Genomic DNA, 24,638 nt, shown 5'->3' on the forward strand with positions numbered 1-24,638 from the left:
GATAGAGTGAATGGGGAAAAACTATTTGCTGTGATTAGGGAGTCAGTGATGAGGGATCAGTAAGAGTGAGGAGAGAGGTTTGGAGTACTTTATTTAAATAGGCAGTTGTTAGAGCATGTAATGCCATGCCATGAGGAGTGATTGAGGCAGAAACTGTTGCACTTTTAGGGGAAATTTGGATAAATATTTGGAGCAGAAGAGGCTACAAGATAATGGGGAGAGAGAAGGGCAGTAGCATTAAAGCTTGGCTACCTGACCCAAACCCGATGAGACTCGACTACATGGTTTGGGTCGGGTCTATATTCCGAGTCCAGCATTCAGGCTCGGGTCGGGTTGGGCTGGACAGCGCTGCATCCGGGAAGTCACGGGATCAGGCTTACCCATGATTCCTCACAACTCCATCTGCAGGAATAGCCAGAACGGATGAACGATATTAGTGTTGGGTCGGGCGCGAAAAGAAATTGAAGGACTTGGGCCTGGGTCTGGTTGGGGTTGGCTGTGGCTGGGTCGGGCCCGCGTTGGGTTTTAATTTTATACCCAAGCCAGGCTTTAAGTAGCATTAGGTTTGTATTGCTGAAGCAAAAAGCCAGCACAGATATGGTGGGATGAATGATCTTCTGTGCTGTAAACTGTAGTTCTAAATAAGGGAATGCTAGTTGGAGAAAGAGTTATGACGTCATCCAAGGCCATAAGTGAAAAGGCCACTCTGCAACTACTTGCAGTGAAAGAGCTGTAAGTTAAAGCTTAGCTTGAGGAATCATCCGCCTCCCATTTCATAGTAAAGATGTTTGAGCATTCTTAAGAATGGCCTTGAGCAAACCATCATCCGGGATTGAGACCACAATGAGTGAATAACAGCGAATTGGATAAATATTCATGGCAGTGTATCAGAATAAGCATTACGTTCCCTCCTCACTGTATCTTAAGTTAAGCCTGTGTCTCTGCACTGGCATATCTGGGGCACTTCATTCTCCTCCCTTCTGGAATTCAAAGTGAATTAATTTCTTATTGTTACAACACTTAAAGATTGCCATACTGCTGACAATTCTTTGAAATTAACTTTTCGGGCTCAATAATATGTCATAGTTATAGCCAATGTGAAGCAGAGGGATTAAATCCATGATTGTTTTGTTGATGGAGTTATACTGTTCTACCTTTCTCTATTGTTTTGGGCCTCCTTATCTCGAGAGACAATGGATACGTGCCTGGAGGTGGTCAGTGGCTTGTGAAGCAGCGCCTGGAGTGGCTATGAAGGCCAATTCTAGAGTGACGGGCTCTTCCACAGGTGCTGCAGAGAAATTTGTTTGTTGGGGCTGTTGCACAGTTGGCTCTCCCCTTGCGCCTCTGTCTTTTTTCCTGCCAACTGCTAAGTCTCTTCGACTCGCCACATTTTAGCCCAGTCTTTATGGCTGCCCGCCAGCTCTGGCGAACGCTGGCAACTGACTCCCGCGACTTGTGATCAATGTCACAGGATTTCATGTCACGTTTGCAGATGTCTTTAAAGCGGAGACGTGGACGGCCGGTGGGTCTGATACCAGTGGCGAGCTCGCTGTGCAATGTGTCTTTGGGGATCCTGCCATCTTCCTTGCGACTCACATGGCCAAGCCATCTCAAGCGCTGCTGACTCAGTAGTGTGTACAAGCTGGGGATGTTGACCGCCTCGAGGACTTCTGTGTTGGAGATACGGTCCTGCCATCTGATGCCAAGTATTCTCCGGAGGCAGCAAAGATGGAATGAATTGAGACGTCGCTCTTGGCTGGCATTTTCTATAACTGTCGTGTAAATACATGTAGCTGCAAGACATTTTGTGCACAGCAAGAGCCCATGGATGACAGTGAGGTAATGAGTCATTTTGGCTTGTCCAACAGCTCAGTGGCTCTCAGTATGTCCTCTTAGTATCTGGAAAGTTGTTGCTGTCATCAGGAATGGGGGTTCAAATTTATTCAGCACTTTTTGAATTTTTAAAAACAATTAAGAGATACTAATATTTTTAAAAGTTCTCAAAACACTTTAAAGACATTTAAAGCCAGTTCCTGCTGACAGGAGGAACCAGTTTCTTGTGACAAGGGATTGGTGGATTCTCCATACTATTTTGAATACTGACCTGCACCACCAGCTGTACCCAAACTGTTGCCATCTCTCTTGGCCCTGTAGCTCCCTCGCCCATCATCCAGGGCCTGGTGTGCCCCTATTACCTGTCCTTGCTGTGAGTGGGATGGCATTAATTTACTTTAAAAATACTTATATTTTTAAAGTGCTAAGTAACTTAATACCATTCCACCCAGATCAGGAACCAGCTTTGAATATCCCAACAGAGCTTTCTAAAGGAGAAGCCCATAATTACATAAACAGCAGTATTAGCTGTTTAAATAATGCTGGGATTTCAAAGTAGGAAAGTTCTACATAATTTTAAAACTTCTGAGGGAGTCTGTTGCCAAAGGTGGAACGTGGGCTCTTCGCCTTCCCGAGCAGATTTTTTTAGAAAATGAGTATAATAGAAGAGGTTAATTCTGACCAATGTTCTAAGTGAAACCACAGATGTTGGAGAAAAAGGACATGGTTATGAACTGCTGGTTTCTATGGAAGGATGAACTAGATAGGCCAAATTGCCATTGTATTTATTCTGTTTATCCTTCCGATCTCTGTCCGATCTTGTGTTGATGTGTGTGATCCTGATTGCTGTACTGATGATTGGAGCTTACTTTGTGAGGGCACTGGAGAGTTTGTACACCCATGAACTTAATGTCTGGGACTCAGGTTTAAACGTTTACAAAATTTTGTTGCTGACAGTTTTAACGTCAATAAATAAGAATGTGTTTTTGATTACAAAACCAATTTAGTCACACGGTTCATTATCACTTACCAATGTAGTATCGATTGTCACAAACCCATCCCAATGACTAACTTATATGAAACCTGTTTGTGCTGCCTTTGAGTGTTGCACATTTAAACTCAGCACAAGGGCTCAAAACATTGACTTGCTCCTAGCAAGGAGACTGTTACAAGTTGATTCCTGTTTGTGTAAGGAGATCTCAAGTTCTTGGTTAAGCCATCAATACTCTATGATTATGTAGAGGACTTGAGCATTGGTAAAGACAGGGCGAGCCATAGGTTACATCAACATTGGAGAGATGTTAAGATCCTTCATTTTCTACATACTCTCTTCCATCATTGTTCACAAATCAGTTTGACGTGTGAATTTTGACTTCGATACAAGTTCATTCATTTTGGTTTTAGTCAAGTGGAAGTCTGCACATAAAAAATATTTATAGCTTTGAGAGGTACGGGTGGCTTTGAATAGACAACCGTGGTACCAAAGTATATGCCAAGAAGAAGGTTATAATACACCTGCTGAAATCAATTCAGCACAAGCAGGGGATTGAACCTGGGACTTTTCTCATGTGTATGATTCAGCGCCATGCTGCAATGGGCTGACCAAGTATTCTTTTATCTGAAGTATCCGTGTTGTATTTTATTTTATATTCTTCTATGGCACTTGCCATACCAAATTGTAGCATGAATGTAAATGAGATTAAAGCCTGTAAATACTATTACAACCAGGTGAGAAAGATGTCTAGGGGTATTTTACTGTCTTCACCTGGTCTTATTGTAACAGGGTTTCATTTTAAACACATTGTGTTTTGAGCTCCCCCTTTGGTGAATCCCTTGTTCACCACTTTCAAATTATAAGGCAAAGAAATGAGCATAAACAGGCTTTCTTAGGTTTAAAGAAGAAAAAGTGAAATTTATTAAACCTTAAACTTAAACTCTAATTTGGTTAACGCCTACAGATATGCGACACGGGCACGCTAGCATGCATACACAATGCACACGTGCAAATAGGGACAGAAAAGAGCAGAAGAAAAATAAAATGGAGAGATTTGAGGCAATATCAGGAGAGTTTCTTGTTTGCTGTGCTTTGAGCTCCCTGTAGTCCTTTTGTAAGTAGTCTTGCTTTTCGTTGGGGTATTCTTCTTAAACCTTGTTTACTGTAGGAGACATTTCTCTCTTGGGGTTCACGTGTCTTCAATGGTTTCCGAAGCTGGTGAGAGCGGGATGAGAGCAGACAGGAGAGAGGTGTTCTCAGTCCAGGAGAAAACAGCCTTCTGAGTTCAAAATCCCTGTTGGAAGTTCACACTCAAAAAAAAAAACTCAAGGTCAGCCAGTCATGTGACCAAACTGGTCCGACCACGTGTGTTTGTGTATTCAGTCATCTTAGCAGTTAACCTAGAATACTAGCCTTTCCACCTTCAACGTCTGGTAATCAAAAGTCCATTGTGGATTAAATTGGACCAGGGAATAGCTCCTTTGTCCTTTGAAGTACTGTCTGTTGATATGCTAATGTCTCTTTCCAGCCAAAGTCTCCAATTGTTTTTTAAAGCAAGTTCTTTCTTGAACAGCAACAGTCCAAAATCAGTGTTCATGTGGCGAAATTAATTTTCGTCATTCTTGGCAGATGGGGGGGCTTGCCTGACAATACCAAGTCATCTTTGCTGCTACTGTTAATTAGTGCTGTTCATATGACAGTTCACTTGTAGTGTTGGATTTTACACACTCTTCCATTTTTTTCAAATTAAATTTTCCACACTAATACCCCCCTTTTTAAGCTGCCTTATAGTAATACATTGGCTTATTGCCTTTGTTACCTCCAGACTTGACGATTCCAACATACTCATGGCCGGCCTCCCATGTTCTATCCTCAGCAAACTTGAGTTGGTCCAAAACTCTGTTGCCTGTGTAAGTCCTGTTCACTCATCCTCCCTATGCTCACTGACTTACATTGTTTCCAGTTGAGTAACACCTAGATTTTAAAAATTTTATTCTTGTTTTCAAATCCCTCCATGGCCTCACCCCTCCCAATCCCTAATCACCTCCAGCCTTACAACTCTCCCAAGATATTTGCGCTGCTCCAATTCTGGTCTGTTGAACAAACCCATCCAAGCTTTTGGACATCTGCCTTAATATCTGCTTATGTGGCCCAGTGTCAAATTTTGTTTGATAATACTCCTGTGAAGTGCATTGGGGCATTTTACTATATGAGAGGTGCTATATAAATACAAGTTCCTGTTGTCATGTGGTTAATGAAAATTGTTGACGTTATTTCCACTTCCCCCCCCCCCCCCACAATCAGTTCTGTCCTTCCTCATTGTTTGTGTTGGTACAATATGAAGCAAAGTTTAAAAATTGGACATCAAAAGCACTTCATAAATTTATCTACAGCAGATTCTGTCTAATGTTAGCATAATGTTAGTAAAACAGAGGAGATTATTGGGTTGTTTTATAGAGGTATTTAATATTATGAAGGGATGGGACATGGTAGCTGGGATCCAACTGTCTCATGGTGGAGAGGTAAGGCGACATAGATATAAGATTAAATGGAAAAGATTTAGAACAGAGAGCAGGACTTTTTTTTTTACATCAGACTTGGTGATTGAAGAGAGACCATGCCAACATTTAAGAATAAGTTAAATAGATGATTGGAGGGAAGGGATATGGGAACAGGGCAGGCACTTGAGTTTAGGAGTACTGATGTGGAGGATAATCACTGATGCAGACTGGTTTGACTGAGCAACCTGTCTCGTTGTTGTAATTTCTGTGTAATTCTTTGAAGAGTTTTTAGTTACGTTTTCCATAATGTTTGACCAATAACGGGGCCAGCTGTGTTTTCTTATTCGACCTGTAAATGGGTTCATGTATTTGTTAGGTAGATTGGATAGAGAAAAAAAATTAAATTCAAGTTTAAACAACTTGAGTGGTTGCAATTGGATTAACAACCAAAATGGATAAAAATAAACCAGGTTTCCCTTCCTGATTTGTTCAAATATGTGGACATTGGATGAGGACAGGATTGAACCATCATGAACTGTTCTGGCTCATTGATAAAGAATGGCCATTTCGACAGGGTACTGGAGCAGCTGGTACCAATGGAATCGGATCCCCTATAGCCAGTAACACTTTTCTTCATTGGGGTTTTCTTCCTTCATTTTTTCCCCTTTTAGTTTTCACTTTACTTGCAGAAGAGTGTCTGCAGAGACTCATCGACAGGATTGCAGCTGCCTGCAATTAATTTGACCTAACCATCAGCCTCAAGAAAACGAACATCATGGGACAGGACGTCAGAAGTACTCCATTCATCAATATCGGCGATCACGCTCTGGAAGTGGTTCAAGAGTTCACCTACCAGTATCACCAGTAACCTGTATCTCGATGCAGAAATCAACAAGCGCATGGGAAAGGTGTCCGCAGCTATGTCCAGACTGGCCAAGGGAGTGTGGGGAAATAGGGCACTGACACGGGACACAAAAGTCCAAGTGTATTAAGCCTGTGTCCTCAGTACTTTGCTCTACAGCAGCGAGGCCTGGACAACGTATGTCAGCCAAGAGCGACGTCTCAATTCATTCCATCTTCGCTGCCTCCGGAGAATACTTGGCATTAGGTGGCAGGACCATATCTCCAATGCAGAAGTCCTTGAGGCAGCCAACATCCCCAGCATATACACCCTACTGAGCCAGCGGCGCTTGAGATAGCTTGGCCATATGAGTCGCATGGAAGATGGCAGGATCCCCAGGGACGCATTGTACAGCGAGCTCGTCAATGGTATCAGACTCACCTGCCGCCCATGTCGCCGCTTTAAAGACGTCTGCAGATGCAACATGAAGTCCTGTGACATTGACTACAAGTCATGGGAGTCAGTTGCCAGTGATCGCCAGAGCTGGCGGACAGCCATAAAGGCGGGGCTAAAGAGTGGCGAGTCGAAGAGACTTAGCAGTTGGCAGCAAAAAAGACAAGCGCAAGGAGAGAGCCATCTGTGTAACAGCCCCGGCAACCAATTTTATCTGCAGTGCCTGTGGAAGAGTCTGTCACTCTAGAATTGGCCTTTATAGCCACTCCAGGCACTGCTTCACAAACCACTGACCACCTCTAGGCGCTTACCCATTATCTCTTGCGACAAGGAGGCCAAAGAAGAAGAACAACTAACACTTGCAGGGGGCATCAGCACAGTTGCTCTTCCAAGTGCTTGTTTTCCTTGTGATCCTAGACTGACAATACTGGCAGGTGGTTTTGCCATTGGAGGTGACCAGACCAATCCTTAATTTCCCCTGGCATCCATACAGCCACATTCCTGCAAAAGTCACTGACTAAAGGTTAGGAGAAGCAGCCCAGATCCTTATGTGCTACAGTGGCAGATTAGCCAACATGGTGTTGATGAAGGTCTAGACCTGATCTACAAGGCCTAGTGGTACACCAGCCATGTCTTTATCCAACTAATTGAGAAAGGTCTAATCTCTTTATGCTCACCGCCCTCTCCTTTTTTTGCAGTAAAGGAGCGTTCCTAAAGAGGAATGGGAACAGGAAGCTGTCTTTTCCATTGTTTTCATATATTAGCTGTATTAAAATACCACATAAAAATGTAATTTTTTGTTAGCTATCTTCTAAATTACTTACTCACTTTTGTATTGTAGGCCTAGACACCCAAGGGCAGAATTTGTAAGCTCTTTGACAAAGAAATGTTCAGAACTTGATGAGGATGATGAAGCTGTTTTAAACCTCATTGCAAAGTGTGGCTGGGATTTAAACAAATCCTCTGGAATCACAGGTTCAGCCAAAAGTGCCCCTGAGGCCAAGTTGCATAACTTGCAAGGTAAGGATGTTGCGAGTTGTATTTTCATTGTCATTTCAAAAAACACACCAATTTTATCAAAAATGTAGCTTGATATCTTCCTTAATTCTGTAACAGTACAATGAGGGGTTAAAGACCAATTTAGCTTATTGAAATATGTTCTGATATATTTTGTGATGATTAGTCATTTGCTATTGACTGATAAAAGGAGAGACCAAAGTTTGTTTTTAATGGGCACCATAAAGACTTGATTAAACATAGTTGATGATCGGTGGTAGTTCTTCAAGCAATCCAGACAGTGGTGAAAGATAGCCATAACAAAAAATCAATGTCAATGTTTTTAGTTGAAGCTCACCAGATTTTTAGTATGAGTAGAATTCAGTGCAATAACAGAGTTTATGTATACAGGTTACTTCAAAAGACTTGAAATATTTTGATGAAAGCAGTTAACTTTTAAACCTGATTTGAAAGCAGATGTTGAGAGCGCAGTGACAAAATGAGATTTCTGTCTTTTACTTGTACGGTTTTAGAATGGCTAGGGTTCAAATGGAACCCATTATTGCTTACCAAATTTGAAACGTTAAGAAATGTGAATTGTCTGTAAGGCCATGCCAGGTTAATTGATTTTGAACTTAATTTGGATGCAGAGATCTGCTGTTGGTGAAAATTGAATTGTACACGATCAAAGTGTTAATAGTGGCTGTCTCCCAACACTTAAACTTGTGCACATAAAAAAAGGCAGCTTCCATAAGCACACCCACATTCCCTGCTAATTGTAGCCTTTACCCTGGTGTGTGTAGTGAGTGGGTTGTGTGCCAAAGGACTAGCAGTAACATGCAGCACAATAGTATGCACTGGACACCATTTGGGGTGCTCAGCACATTATGCTTTCCACTCTAAAAGACAGTATCACATTGTCGAAGCATTATGTTCAAGCAACTGATAGATTTCGTGTCAAGATACATAGAAGTGATGACATTGCCACAAACCATCAGTAAACATTTGACTTAAATTTCTATCAGCTTTCAAAAATGATATTAAATACTGAATCTTTAGAAGTTGATTGCATTTTTTGAACTGAATATCTGATCAATCATTTTGTGCTAAGGACTCTGGGACCCCCGGAGTTGTTAATCTTGGAGGTGAGCAGTCAAATCAAAGAACTAAAGATAATAGGAAAACCCCATGGCTCTTTCATAATTTTCTGGGATTCCACAGGCAGGTTTCCTTTGAAATTCAAATGGCTTCCTCTTAATAATGAGGCAACTAAGAAATTACCCTTTTCTACTGCTTAATAGAAAAAATGTGAACAGCAATCCCATGTCTGGTACAAGACTTCAACTTTGTATATCTTAATAGCTCAAAGACGGGAGGGATGTTCAAGTGCAATTAACTTCTGAATACGGAAGACAAAGTCATTTAGCCAGATGGCTCCCATGTAAATGTGGATATCTCCTAGATGGTTTTCTAAATTTTCTCCTCCGCATCAGGCAAAAAGGTTGTGTGCCAGCCCTGGAAGTCTATTTTAAAACATATTGCAGAAATTTTCCTGTTTGATGGAACTATGCTTAGATCACATTCTGAACCCAGATGATGTGTGAGTACATGCTCATTTGCATTCTGTGCAATAATTCCTACTATTGTGTCTCCAGTGGATGGTTGGCAGCTCTGGTGTCAGAGATCTTGGGGCTGAATAAGGACTAGAATTTTCCCACAGTCTTAGATTCTTTCTGAAAATCTAGACTTGGTGAATGAACTGAGATTCACATTTCAGCTGGAAGGTCCAGGAAGATGTAAACTTGGCTGTTTCATCAAAAAATCTTGATACTTATCAGACCCTTGGGAGTGAATTTTTGGCTCCTGCTGGGGCTGGGTTTAGAGGCTGAAAATTAGTCATGCTGGTTTGCATGCCGGTTCCCTGGGTCCATCCCGCCTCTGGGCTGCTTTTGCAGAGGTGGGATTGGGGCTGGCAGTAAGAGTGTAATTGAGTCCAATTAAAGGAAGCCGACTGGAATTTTTCAGTTGACCTCCAGTTTACTGCACCAGTGGGGGCCAGTTTAGGTGCCTGGAGACGGGCACCCAGTGGCAGGCCGGAGATGGGTGGGGGTGCGCTAGTGCTTCAGGCATGCCTAGACGTACTTCCTTCCTGCCTGGGTGAGAGAGCGGCCACATGCCACCCTGAAGCGAGGCTTCCCTCTCCCCATAGTGGTGGCCTGGCTACAAGACCCTTTTTTTTTTATTTAAAGTTTTTAAAAAGTTGGTGAGAGGGCACCTCCATGTTGAAGCACCCTCTCTTTCACTTACCTTCCATTACAGCCTGCTGCTCTTCTCAAGCTGGGAGGTCTCTGATTGACACTCCAGCTTTGAGAGTCCGCCCATCACCCTTAATTGAACACAGAAACTGTCTGTGTGCTAATGAAGGGGGTGGCCCAATGAAAATGGGTGACTGTTCCCCTGACCAGCCTCAGGGGCAGGTTTTGGGATCTGGAAACAGTCCTGACTTCTGTTTCCCTCCCTGAAGGAAATTCTAGCCCTTGATCTTAAAAAGGGCATTTAATTGTTCATAGATGGATTCTAGTTTCTTTTTTAAAAATTATGGTACTAATACACTATCTTGCTGTATAATGTAGTGTCTGTGTAGTCAACAACATATAAATGAATTTGACTTAGTTTTGGCCTGCAAGCGTTGTTCAGACCATGGTATTTTTTGCTATTTGGAAGAAACAGAAGAACATGGTGTGCACCGCATGTGATTTTCAGTGACCTATGTACTGCAATTGGAGTAACATTTTAATACTGGGTATACTAACCAGCGTATGGCACAGGTTCAGATCACAGAATACTCATTCTGCTCATGGAAACCACCTCTTGGCCAATCAAACTCTTGTCTTATGTTTATTGCTGAGGGGAGGCTGGAGGAGTGTTGGCACCGGAGGGGAAGATGGAAAGCTGAACTGTTAACAAGTACCTGATATTAAAAAAAAAAGAGGTCGCAACAATCAAAAGGGCAGTCAAGGAGAAATGAATACCTCAAAGGAACAAAACCAGATGTTTTATTGCTTTTCCATTATGAGTTATCCCGCAGATGAAAGACCATTTACTGAATTTATCTTCTATTTCCCCTTCCTTCTCTAGTACCTTAAATGGGTATTAATGCCTGTGATTGACCTGCTCCCAGTTTCCCACTACTGCTCCTTTGTGCCAGCATCTACAAGGTACACAGCAATGTTAGTGGCAACTTTACTTGGAAATTTCTTTTCCCCTCTCCCAGAGGGGTAACGGCTAGAATTCACATGGTGTGCCTTATCACAATTGAGTCTCATCGCTGTGGAGGTTTAAACCAGTGTGCCCCATTTGGTGGTAATTCAATGTGCTGCATCATCATGTCACTGCTGTTCTATTTCTGTAAATTGAGATGTGAGCAAGATTAACTTTAAAAACTGCTATGCTCCTCTTGGTTATAGTCAATGTGAATTGAAACAATAAATTAAAGACAACCAGTTTAGCTCCATATTTAACAAGATTTTAGTCAGTGAGATATCTGATTACCCTTGACAGGAACTAACTTTTGGAGCATCATGCAGAGTGGAAAATCTGCACTATGACTCTCTTTGGCATTGTTCCCTCGCAAAGTAATATTACTGCTCACATTTTTGAAAGCATTCCTTGCACAGTTTGGCTTCGTTGTGATGCATCCATTCTGTCAAAGGAAGGATTTCGAATTAAAGAGACCATGGCATGGGTTACAAGGGCTCACCAGCACCCTGGTTTTCGAGGCTGCAGCAACTACAGGAATCAAGAGCAGACCTGAGAAAGCTGTGCCTCACTCTTAAGAGGAGGTCCTGCTGTGGGATCTGAGTGGCTGCAGTGAGGTGAGCTCTCCCAAGGACTGGAGGAAGAGGACAACCTTTCCAGCCAAGCAGGAATATTTGGAAGTGACTGAGGAAGTGATCGGCAGGAGTGTGGTCCCTTCAACCTGGAGACCATGCACAAGAGGATCGAGGACCTCAGATGGCATGACAGGTGCCAAGCTCCACACTCTGACTTTCCCAGCATTCTCCTGCGCAGTATGCCTCAGGCCAACACATCTTGCAGCTTCAATCACTCCTCTCCTTGCAACCAACGCTAACCCTCACACTCAACCTATTGCTTTTTTGCACCCATGCCCCACAGTCTCGCTGCACAAATGATGTCCTTCTCTCCTCTCCACACAAGCTATTACAAACACTCAGACTTTTCTGTCTTCTCTCCTTGCAGGAGACAAGAGCACACAACTTGGTGAGAGACAGAGACCCATTTGGGTGGGTGGAGTGGGGGGAGGTGGGTGGAAGGAAATGGTCCTCCAGTGATCGGCACCTTGTTGGCTGTTGACATTGTTTACTGGGGACGTGGTCTTATTCCATGAGGCTGCAGATGTCAGCAGTGACCTGTGAGAGCCTGAGGCAATGGTGCTCACACATGTCGCGAGCAGATCCTCTGCCTGTAGACCCTGTGTTGGGGTCTCGCCTCCTTCTAGCTGGATCTCACTGTCCATCCCATCTATCCTGTGGAGGGGCATGTGGTTGAGAAGGCAGCTAGTGCTGCTGTTGCTACTGGACTGTTTGTGGTGGTGTGGTCGAGGTGGAGTTGCATAGTCTGCTGCCATGTCATGTTGAAGGCTGGCAGCGGGGAGGTACAGCTGCAGGTGTGTGAAGTGCAAAACAGGTGAAGGAGTGGAAAAGTAATTGAGATCTACCATGTGTTTAAGAATCTCATGTCATGTTGAGGTTATTTCCTTACAGTAAGTAGACTGTTAAGTTATGCCAGTAAGGAAATACAAATCTGATATCATAGTTTACAATAGTACTTGAGCTGCAGGTGTTCTAGTAAATGTAAAATTGATGTGGCAATTGTGAAACTGAGTATAATTATATTGCATGTTACATTTTGTTGTTCTGACATGCACGAAAGTGCTTTTAAAAGGTTAATTTTTGGTATAATTGAGTTACAGAAAGCAACTGATCACAATCATGCATTTCTTTTTCATTACTGCAGCAGTTCTTTGGTTACAGTACCTTTAAAGAATCACTGTCAAAGCCCACAAGCTGCAGCGTATAAAGTTTAGTGATAGGTGAGGCTTGCAGTTTGGCTTGGTCTGCAGATGATATCTGGACTAACACTCTACTTGCTCACTGAGCCATTGTTCAGTGGGTTTTACTTTTGCCACTGTAAAGAAAGAAAGACTTGCATTGATATAGTACAATTCACAACTTCGGAATATCCCAAAGTACTTCACTGCTAGTAAGGTACTTTTGTAGTCACAGTTCTAATGAAGGAAATGGGGTAACTAAATTTGTATGCAATAGGGTCCCACAAACAGCAACATCATAATCAGATAATTTGTGACAGTGATGTTGGTTGAAGAATAAATATTGGCCAGGACACCACAGAAGCCTCTCCTTGCTCTGAGCTGGTTGTATCGTTCTGAGTTACTGTGGGCTGTCAGTTGAAATATACACCTTTTGCAAGCTGCTGCTGACTCACAGCCAGCTGGTAGCAGTAGGCCAGGATTGGGACCCAGACTTCAGAAAATTTCAGACTTCAGAAAATTTTCTGTTAGGCGTGTGCCAGTATTTTAGTAGAGTCTGTTGGAGATCCTTAGTTTTAGCAAGCATTTGGTGGAAAGTTTAGATCTTGTACTGTAAAGTGACAGAAAAGCAAAGAAGCCACTGTGATAACTGCAAAGAAAACCTTCAGTGTTGATGGATTGCTTTATTTGTTTGTTTGTGAAATGTGGGTGTTGCTGCCAAAGCTTATTGCCCATCCTTAGTTCCCCAGAGTAGATGGTGGGCTTTACCATTGAATCACTGCAGTCCTCATGGTGATCGTGATGCCACAGTGATTTTAAGTGGAAAATTTCAGGATGTTAACGCAGTGACAATGAAGGAACAGTGATGTATGTTTGTGTGACTTGGAGTGAAATGGTGTTCCCCTGACATTTCTACTCTTGTCCTTTTCTGTGTAAGAGATCACAGTGGAAGGAGGTGTTGAGCCCAGGAAAGCTGAAGCTTTTGATAGCATTCCTCATGCCATCTTGCCAGAGATTATGTATGCACCACGGAATGGGAACTGAATCTGGGGCCTTCAGCTCTCTGGCTCAGAAACTCCTTGGCTTGACTGATCATAGAATAAGTAGTTGTCTTTATATTAATTGCCAAAGAGTATATTCAACGCAGGAAAATGGTAACCAAATTCTTTCTTGCTATCAGTCACCAAAGGTATTTTGTCAAAAAAAAACAGCTTTCCACTTTGTCAAACTAGATTTGCACTACTCCTACTCATATTTAAATAGGCGTATCCCTTCAATTAAGCAGCGCAAATCAATTCCTCTTCATGTATAATTTGTAGTTCTTAGGCATTTGATATCTGATAGGAAACTGAATCTGACTAGCTATTGTTGGAGGCCTGATGAACACACATCACTATTGATAACCCTTTGTCCCAGGCTATCAGTCCTCAGCTTGAAACTTTGATTTTTGCCCACTTCCCTAACAAGCAGCAAAGGCCTATACACATAAGGAATGTGAACCTATTGCACTGTAGAGGTGAATTGAATGGCATAGGAACTGCTACATATAAGAAAACTTTACCCCTGAAAACTGCTGTGCAGATGAAAGGTTGTTTAGAATGGACGACTGCAACACTTTTTGAAGTGTAATCGCTGTTGGAATGTCAGAAACCATGTCCATCAGTTTGCATGCAGCAAGTTGTTCTGTTTTTGCTGCTGTTGGTTGAGGGATATTTGTTGGCCAGGAAAGTTGGCACCTTCAACAATGCAGCACCCTCGGTATTGAAGTGAAATGACTGCTTGAAGTCGGGCCTTGAACTTACAACCTTCTGAGTCTGAGGGGAGAATGATACTACTGAGTCCAGGCTGACACCCACTGAGGTACCAAACTCAAGCTATCTTTCTTTGCAAAGCAGCTTCCAACAGGAAGTTTAAAGGTGTTTCTGTTCTATGTGTGCCTTCTGTTGTTCTGAATGTCATTGTGCCGGTAAACTCTGAACGGATTATCTTGCAATACTTGATGTAAAAGTTGGTGCAGAGGTCTGCCCACAAGGTCGCTTCTATAATTTCTTAGGTATATGGTGAACATGGTTAGTCCAGCAAGGGTTAAATTGCAGTGTCTTCTAGAGCTGCTTATTTTTATGACTGCTCTGAGTAAAGCAATGAGTTGTGGGTTGATCAATAATTTGGTGCCTGTAGTTAATGGTGATAGCTCTTCATTAATTGCAGAGGTCATGATGGAAAAAGTCATAAATTTAATGATTGCAACTGGAATGAACTTTGTGTGCAGACTTTCACCCAACTTCTGAAATTCCACAGTTATAGCGTCATTACAACGCAGAAGGAAGCCATTTTGACCCGAGTCCAGGCAAGCTCTCTATAGAGCATTGCAATCAGCCCCATTCCCCCCTGCTCTATCCCCTTAGCCCTGCAAATTTATTTCCCTCAAGTGCCCATCCAATTTCCTTTTGAAATCATTCTTCATCTCTGCTTCCACCACCCTTGTAGGCATTGAGTTCAAGGTCATTACAACTCGCTGCAGATAAAAAGTTCTACCTCACATTCCCCCTGCATCTCTTACCCAAAACCTTCACTCTGTGGCCTCTAGTCCTTGTACCATCAGCTAATGGGAACAGCTTTTGTTTGCCCACTTTTTCAAAGCCTGTCATAATCTTGTGTACCTCTATCAAATCTACCCTCAACCTCCTTTGCTCCAAGGAGAACAACCCAAGCTTCTCCAACCTAACCTTGTAGGTAAAATTGCTCATCCCTGGAACCATTGTGGTAAATCTCCTCTGCATCCTCTCCATGACCCTCACATTCTTTCTAAAGTGTGGTGACCAGAACTGAACTGCTGATGGCCTAACCTAGCTTTATAAAGGTTCAGCGTAACTTGGCTGCTTTTGTACCCAATATCTCTATTTATGAAGGCTATGCTTTGCTAACTACTCTCTCAATATGTCCTGCCACCATTAAAGGTCTGTGCACATGGACTCCTGCCTGCCCTCCCCCCTCCCCCCGCCACTGGTTACACTGCTCCTGTACTCTCGTTAAAGCTGTGCCATTTAGTCTATCTTGCCTCTCCCTATCCCTTCTGCTAAAATGCATCACCTCGCACTTCTCTGCATTAAATTCCATCTGTCACTTGTCTGCCCATTTTGCTAGCCTAGTTGTGTCCTCCTGTTGCAGTTGATTTGTATCATCCTCTCTGTCTGCCACACCTCCAAGTTTGGTATCAGTGGCAACTTTTGAAATTTTACTCAGTTCCAATATCCAAGTCATTTATATGTAGCAAAAAAAGCAGTGGTCCTAGCACTGACCCTTGGGGAACACCAGTGTCTACCATCCTCCAGTCAGAAAAATAGCCTTTTTTAAAATTTACCTTTCATGGGATGTGGGCATTGCTGGCTAGGCCAGCATTTATTGACCATCCTTAATTTCCCTTGAGAAGTTGGTGGTGAACTGCCTTCTTGAACCGCGGCAGTCCATCTGGTGTAGGTACACCCACAGTGCTATTAGGAGGGGAGTTCCAGGATTTTGACCCAGCGAGAGTGAAGGAACGGCGATGTAGTTCCAAGTTAGGATGGAGTGTGGCTTGGAGGGGAACTTGCAGGTGGTGGTGTTCCCATGCGTCTGCTGCCCTTGTCCTTCTAGGTGATAGAGGTCACGGTTTTGGAAGGTGCTGTCGAAGGAGTCTTGGTGAGTTGCTGCAGTGCATCTTGTAGATGATACTGCTGCCACTGTGCGTGGTGGCAAAGGGAGTGAATGTTGAAGCTGGTGGATGGGGTGCCAATCAAACAGACTGCTTTGTCATGGATGCTGTCGAGCTTTTGAGTGTTGTTGGAGCTGCACTCATCCAGGCAAGTGGAGAGTATTCCATCACATCCCTGACTTGTGCCTTGTAGATGGTTGAGAGGCTTTGGGGAGTCAGAAGGTGAGTTACTTGCCACAGAATTGCCAGCCTCTGACTTGCTCTTTTAGCCACAGTACTTCTATCGCTTATCCAGTTCAATTTCTGGTCAGTGGTAACCCCCAGGATGTTGATCGTGGGGGATTTAGCATTGGTAATGCCATTGAGTGTCATGGGGTGATGGTTGGATTCTCTCTTGTTGGAGATGATCATTGCCTGGCATTTGTGTGGCACGAATGTAACTTGTCACTTATCAGCCCAAGCCTGAATGTTGTCCAGGTCTTGTTGCATATGGACATGGACTGCTTTAGTATCTGAGGAGTCACGAATGCTTATTTGTTTATTTCAGCTCCTTTGACGAATTATTTCCAAAACCACCCTTTGCCAAACTTTCTTTCTGCACAGGTTGTTTTGTATGCGGATTTCAAGTTCCAACTTTAACCACCGTGCTGTACCGAAGTAATTTATTCCAGATTTAAAAAGTCTTTAATGGGAATTTGTTTCTGTTTTTTTTTGTGGAATTTGCACCGCTTCTATGGAGCAGCTTTTTACTTAGCTGAAAAGTACGAGCAGTGTGAACTGGAATTGAGTGTTTATCTTGCTATATATTGTTGGAATAATTGTTGCTTCTCATTCTCTTTCACCCTCCCCAACAAAACCAGGTATTCGCGCGATTGATGATGCTGCAGGAAGCCAGGAAGCTGTGACGAGAAACTCCTTACAGTCAACCAGGTCCCTGTCGGTCAACATTCCTAAGGTTTCAAGACTGATCCTTACTATTGAGAATAAGTGAAGTATACTGTTACGGTGCATAACCTTGTTATTATTGAATTACTGTAACATTCAGTTCTCCTTGATATAGTACGAACATTTTGCAAGGGGTTTTGTTGGAAAGACAATTTTCTCGTCTACCCTCACCAAAATTGCTAATTAGTCAAAGGTACATTTTGTGAAATTGTCTCCAGGTTAACAAAAAATGTACTACTTGTGCTCTATGTGTGCATTGTTTCCTATTGACTCCTGTTCATTTCATTGCATGTCCTTGTATTTTCACCCACGCCCTTCTGACAACTCCAGGAAATTACAGATCCCTTTTGTTAGTTATTAAGTTTTTAGAAATAATTCCAAATATATTTTTCCCACTGCTGCTCTGTAACTAAACAGCTAACTCAGTGAAGATCAGGGATTACATCTGGGGTTGTACAGCTTGCAACAGAGCAGATGGTGCATTTTAGCACTCAAACATTGAAGGAGCTGGTCATAAACCCTGAATTTCAGGGATAGTGATATTACTGTAAAATTTGTTCTCTACTAAAATAAGAACTTACACTTCAAATCAATATTAAAAACATTTCAAATGCTTTACTTCTGCTTGCCTTGTCATCCCTGCATTATTTTTTCCTTATAATTACTCTCTCGTTAAGCTTTAATACTATCATATTTATAAGTATCATAAAGTATAACCTAATATCTTGCTTAAGAAAGTCATTGAATATATGTTCTGATCATTCTGGAGTGGGAACCCATTTGGTTCAAAATTGGCTTTTGATTGGCTCTGACACAATTACAAGCATTGGGTTTGTGAGTAACACTGACAAAGGTACTGACCATCTCTTTGTCTCTGATCTTGGTCAAACAGTGACTGCATTTGAAAATTATTATTTTTGGATGGATATGGTCGGAGAATTACTGTGTTTTGATTGAAGTGGTTGGAGAATGATTGTGTTGAGTGTGTTTACATAGAAGTGCTTGAGGCACTCATTCTCTCGTGACTTTTCTTTTGAGTTGTTTTTCCTTTCCTGTCCCATTTTTCAAACACCTGCTGGGGGCTGCAGCATAACTTTTGATATTTTGCGCCATAGCATACAAGGCTATGGGCCAAGTGCTGTAAAATGGGATTAGAATAGTTAGGCGTTTGATAGCCGGCACAGACGCAATGGGCCGAAGGGCCTGTTTCTGTGCTGTATAACTCTGACTTAAAGTGACCACTTGTCACTTCAGTGTTAACACGTAATCTTACCATGGCAAGTATCCAGCCATGCTAGATCATGTACTCGACCAATGCCCCGACAGTCACTTTCCAGCTGGAATCATCATGCAATGTCAGGAACACAAATCCTGACTATCCCCCCTACCTTCCCACCACCGTTCCTTAAACCAGGCTAACTATAATGGCTGATATCATCTAGCTCAGCACAGCCAGGAATCAAACTTTGGATGTTGTCAGGGCCCTTCTGTAGTAATGACTAGACAATAGAGTGTAAATGACAAAATGTAAAGGTCCATTACAGTAGACAAAATCATTTGCTAGTTAGGCAATACCATAAATTAGATACCATAAAAACTAAGCACCCTCATAACTTCTGTGAACAAAAATGCTTGCTTAATACTTGCTTTGTTCTGAATGCAGAGGCTCACTCTGGCTTGAATCAGAAGGTTGTGTGTTCAAGCCTCACTCTTTTTATGTTCATTCATGGGATGTCAGCGTCAACAGCGAGGCCAGCATTTGTTTGCACATCACTAATTGCCCTTGAGCAGGTGATGGTGAGTCACCTTCCTGAGTACAAATGAGTGACTTGATAGTCCATTTTAGTGAGCAATTAAGAGCTAACCATGTTGCTGTAGGCCTGGAGTCACATAGGCCAGACCAAGTAAGGCATCAGATTTTCTTCCCCAACAGACATAAGCGAATGAGATGAGTTTTTACGATCATTGAATCGTTTCATGATCACCATTACCAATACTAGCTTTTTACTCCAGATTTTATTTAATTAATTAACAATATTTAAATTCCCCAGCTGCTGTGGTGAGCTTTGAACTCATGCCTCTGGATTATTAGTCTGGGCCTCTGGAGTACTAGTCCAGTAACATAACCACTGTGCTACTGTACACCGGAGACACATAGACTGGAATTTTATGCCCCCCACAAACGAGCGGGCTGGTGGCAGGTGGGAGCATAAATGAGCGAGAGGCGGATGGGCCGTTCCCGATCCCCTTCCATCCCCGTTGCAAATTTACACGGGGAGGCGGCGGCGAGAAGCTGCCCGCCCCATGCCAACCAGGTGAAACCAGGCAGCCACCTTGCGGGCTGGTGGGGGGGGCCCTCCTGATCGGCACCATGTGCCCCGCGGAGGGCCACCCCCGAAGCCCCAACCACCCCCAAAGCTCTCCTAACCGACCCACCCCCCCATGCCTTTCAGGGGCCTGACCGGTTGTCCCCAGCGAAGCCCTAAAAACGTAACCTTGTTCCAGGCCCGTCCTTCATCGTCCTTGCGATGGCTGGGTGTATTCCCAGCAGTGGCCACTGCTCCCGGTACTTGGAGCTGCCGGCCCACTGATTGGCCAGCAACTCCATTAGATGGGACTTCCTGCTTCAAGGAGGTTGACGGCCCGCCCAAGACCAATTAAGGGTCTGGGGAGCGTAAAATCCCGGTGTGGCAGAGGCGGGCTGGCCACTGACTTTTCGGCTGTTGGACGGGGCCCTCTGCCCAACGAAAAATTCCAACCTTAGTGTCAGTTGACACTAAAGTGCAGTACTGCATTTTAGCAGGTGTTGTCTTTTGGACGAGATGTTAAACTGAGGTTGGTCTTTTTCAGGCGACATAAAAAAATCCCATGGCACTATTTTGAAGAAGAGGGGAATTTTCCCTGGTATATTGGTCAGCATTTATCTCTCACCCAACACCACAGATGATCATTTCATTTACATAAGGAAATAGGAGCAGAAGTAGACCCTAAGGCCTCAAGTATGCTTTGCATTTTATCTTGCTGCTTGTGGGACCTCGCTGCGAGTAAAAATCTACATTATAACAGGGACTACACATCGGAAGTAGTCATTGTTGTTAAATTCCATAAAGCTTGTTATGGAAGGGTAATGCTGGAGCCTATATTTACTCAGTTTCACACTTGCAGAATAAAAGGATTGCAAATGTGTATCTCTTCACTCAAAACCCTCCACTGGTTTCAGTGAGTGTCTGCTTATAAGTGTTCAACTAAGACCCAAGTTAACACCCTTCACCTGCATATAATCAAACCATTGACACGCAATTAACAGATTAACAACTATAAACCCTTAGGATTCCAAAGGTCATGGAAGGAGCTATATAAATACAAGTCTTTTTCTTCCTTTCTCTCACGTTGAGGCTTATCCTATTAGTCCCACGCAGATTATTTGAGTAGGAGTCGCTGCCTTGTTTTGTGAGCATGCAACCAAGCCAAATTATAATTGCAGCATCCAAAGCAGTTTGCGCTGTAACTTTAGAACACCACGAACTGTGTTTTGTGTTTCAAAAATGGTGTAAAGTGTTTTTTTTTTTTTTTAGAAACAGTTTGGACAGAGGAACCTTTCTCCTTTATGGGAGTATAGTATCAAAATTCAGTCACAATAATAAACTGCAGTTTCTGCATTATAGTGTGTTGTCATGGAGTCAAGGAACTGCTTTAACAAAACAAAGAGATCTGTTCTTACTGTCATTATACATTTTTTTAATAGTTATTAAGGAAAGCTGTCATAGGTCAGATTCTTTCCTTCCTGCCATCACCTACCCATATGAGGGCCAGAACGTCTTATGATTTTAGGTACCCTTCTTCTTTAGACATAATGCCCCTGAATACATCATATGTTCCTCTCCCATGCTAAAACTGTGGGTGGGTGAGTGCAGATTTTTTGTAGCAATTCCCACAGCTGAGGATCATGAAATGATTTACTTATAATGTTTTTGTTAAACTATATTTACTTAACTGAAATTTTCAACCATTTGCCAAACTTTTTTTAAAAAACTATGTGCATGCTCAATTTGTTGACATGACATTGAAATGTCATCTGTGGAATGCAACAATTATGGGTGTGATGTTAGATTGAAGTGTAAGATTACTCTCCTACAGTCTTGTAAGATGTCAAAGTCAGGGAGAGATTTGAGTGATTTTTTTCTTGCGCACTTACTCTGGAGATGAGTTTGCTTTAAAGACTATAGTACATCAAAGTGTATATGGCCTGTCAAAAGGAAACAGGCTCAGTGGACTTGTGCCTTTTTCTGACTTCATACTTTGAATTTTCATGTCCTTGTGAAGTTACTGATCATTTGTTAATCCTTTTTGGTTTGTTTCTTAATACCACTTAGGTTATTGTGAATTCGCAGAAGAAAAGTTCTGTAGAAATTCAAGAATTTACCGAAGGTAATTCATTTCCTTTAAAATATGATCATCAAATATTGCTAAACATTCCAGTACTTTTGGGGATGGTGAAGCAGATGAGCTGAATTTTTCTGATATTCGGTTTCCCAAGAATTTGTTTCTAACTTAAGTGATGCTAAACAGTTCTTCACAATTAACTGTCTTCTCAAAGCCCTTTCCCCACCATTCCCATCACTGCCTCCATCATCAAGTGTGTGGAGCTCATAAATTTCATCATCTCTGAGAATTGAGATCCTCCATCCATTTGTTTCTGCCATAACCTCCACTTCCTCTTCCCTGCTCCTCACCTCCAACGCAGTGTTCCCACACAATCTTGCATGAATCTGATATTAGTCTGGAGTTTTTCTCCCATCTCCTTTTTCTCTTCACAATCTCTCCCTACCACCAAACCCCTCATCTCTCTTATCTCATCTCTTCCTGAGATCTACTTCCTACTCCCTTGATCCTGTCTTCAACCAACTTGTGACCACTCAGCTCCTTCTGCTAACTTCCATATTTGCCAACATTGTTGTTGGCTTCCTTTGTCCAGTTACCATCCTTCTCGTTTTCAAAATTACCATTAACATTGCCCCGTGGAAGGTTATCGGGGGTAGGTGGAAATGTGGAGTAATCAGTTCAGCCTTGAATTTGTTCAATGGCGGAGCAGGCTCGAAGGGCCGAGTGGCCTACTCTGCTCCTAACTCATTTTTGTATGAGTGGCGCAGTGGTTAGCACCGCAGCCTCACAGCTCCAGCGACCCGGGTTCAATTCCGGGTACTGCCTGTGTGGAGTTTGCAAGTTCTCCCTGTGTCTGCGTGGGTTTCCTCCGGGTGCTCCGGTTTCCTCCCACATGCCAAAGACTTGCAGGTTGATAGGTAAATTGGCCATTAGAAATTGCCCCTAGTATAGGTAGGTGGTAGGGGAATATAGGGGCAGGTGGGGATGTGGTAGGAATATGGGATTAGTGTAGGATTAGTATAAGTGGGTGGTTGATGGTCGGCACAGACTCGGTGGGCCGAAGGGCCTGTTTCAGTGCTGTAACTCTAAAATAAAAATAAATAAAGTATGTCCTTTGTCGATTGTGAACAAGCTTTGGGGAATCAGGAGGTGAGTTACTCGCCACAGAATTCCCAACTGACCTGCTGTTTATAGCCGCAGTATTCAGGATGTTGGTGGTGGGAGAATTAGCAATGCTAATGCTGTTGAATGTCAAGGGGAGGTGCTTACATTCTCTCTTGTTGGAGATGCTGATTGCCTGGGACTTGTGTGGTGCAAATGTTATTTGCCACTTATCAGCCCATGCCTGAATGTTGTCCTTGTCTTGCTGCACGTGGGCACAGATTGCTTCATTAACCGAGGAGTTGTGAAAAGAACTGAACACTGCAATCGGTGAATATTCCCACTTCTGACCTAGAGGGAAGATCATTGAAGCAGCTAAAGATGATTGGGCCTAGGAAATTGCTCTCAGGAACTCCTGCAGTAATGTCTTGGAGCTGAGATGATTGGCTACCAACAAGCACAACCATCTTCCTTTGTGCTAGGTATGACTCCAACTAGTGTAGATTTTTCCCCCTGATTCCCATTGACTTTAATTTTATTAGGACTCTAATTTTATGTTTGTGTAATGTCGCATTTTTCCACTAAGCTAAAAAAAAAAAAATTTTTTTTAAGTTTACGGTGTTTCAGCTTTTAATTTGTCTGTCACAATCTTTATTTCACTCTGTAAAATTTATAAAAAGTGAAAGATGATCAGTGGCTCTGCTGTTGACCACAAAATCCAGGTTATTAACACATCTTAAACTTGTAATCTCTACCCATTCAGTTAGATCTGAATGGCAAAAAGACAGGAAACTTCAGTTCTGGAATATTGCTCTATTGCAACTTTACTGGAATCAACTAGTATTGTCTGTAATTGTCTTAAATACCCATTTGACTAGACCCAAATAATTTACTAGAGTAACTTACATATGTTAATCTTACATATAGTAGAATGTGTGGTGTCATTAATTTCAATGGAATGAAGTGTGAAGAGTCATTAATTTCAATGGAATGAAGTGTGAAGAGGATAGACATTAGCTAATTTGATATTTATCCAGCAAACAGACAAAGCTGAATAATTTGCCAGAGATAAAATCTCACAAGCTCTTGATGTGCCTTTCATTTTATATTGTAGTAGCCGAAAACAAAAAACTATAATTGGGAGAAAATTTTAAAAAGTAGTAAAAACATGGCACACTTGCCACAAGAAGTTATTTGGTCCATGAAAATTATATTTCATGGATTAAACAAAACAGGTCACAATATAGATATGGTTTAACAGACATAAGAGGGTGTTACAAGGCAGCAATATGATAAATTCTGATAATATAAACCATAGGAAAAAAGTTTGGATCAATGCAGACTGAGTGACTAGAGGGGTAAATGTCTTAGAACAGACTCCCCCATGTGTATGAAATTAAAATATACAGTTGTTTTTTAGAAATAACGGTGCTGAAGGATGAAATTAGGGTTTCCAGCTACACAGACTGTTGTTGATTTGGTGGGACTGCAATGCTTGAAATTATTGCCAGTGTTTGATGGAATTCAGTAGAGTGGAAAGGTTGATGTTTAATGGGACAGAGCCTTGCTATGTTTGAAGGAAGGGAGAGACAGGTCAGGTTGTATTGAGACTGAGTGGTTTAGGACCTGGTTGCATGGTTGTGTTCAAAGACAAGGGCGATCCAGATTGGGTTAGGATTAAATCTTCTGTGAAAATGCAGATTCACTGGGCGCCTGTACAGTTGTAAGCAGCTGATAAATTTCCCCACATATTTGATTCCTTCCAAACCATTGCTTTAATTGCCATGTTGTTTATTGGTACAATTAGCTGCAAAGCTTCTATATATCTG

The 24,638-nt window shown here is 42.4% G+C and overlaps 1 protein-coding gene across 3 annotated transcripts in view; it reads left to right on the top strand.

The window, feature by feature from the left end:
* cep72 (centrosomal protein 72) overlaps window positions 1-24,638 on the top strand; it is a 234,410-nt gene that overhangs the window by 159,633 nt on the left and 50,139 nt on the right. For all 3 annotated transcript variants that reach the window (XM_068055509.1, XM_068055516.1, XM_068055501.1), the window contains 3 exons: window positions 7,464-7,642; window positions 17,241-17,335; window positions 21,699-21,753. In XM_068055509.1, coding sequence (XP_067911610.1) covers window positions 7,464-7,642; window positions 17,241-17,335; window positions 21,699-21,753 — 329 coding nt within the window. The remainder of the gene's footprint in view (window positions 1-7,463; window positions 7,643-17,240; window positions 17,336-21,698; window positions 21,754-24,638) is intronic.

The sequence above is a fragment of the Heterodontus francisci genome, chromosome 2, assembly GCF_036365525.1.
Source record: "Heterodontus francisci isolate sHetFra1 chromosome 2, sHetFra1.hap1, whole genome shotgun sequence".
In the NCBI taxonomy this organism is placed as follows: domain Eukaryota; kingdom Metazoa; phylum Chordata; class Chondrichthyes; order Heterodontiformes; family Heterodontidae; genus Heterodontus; species Heterodontus francisci.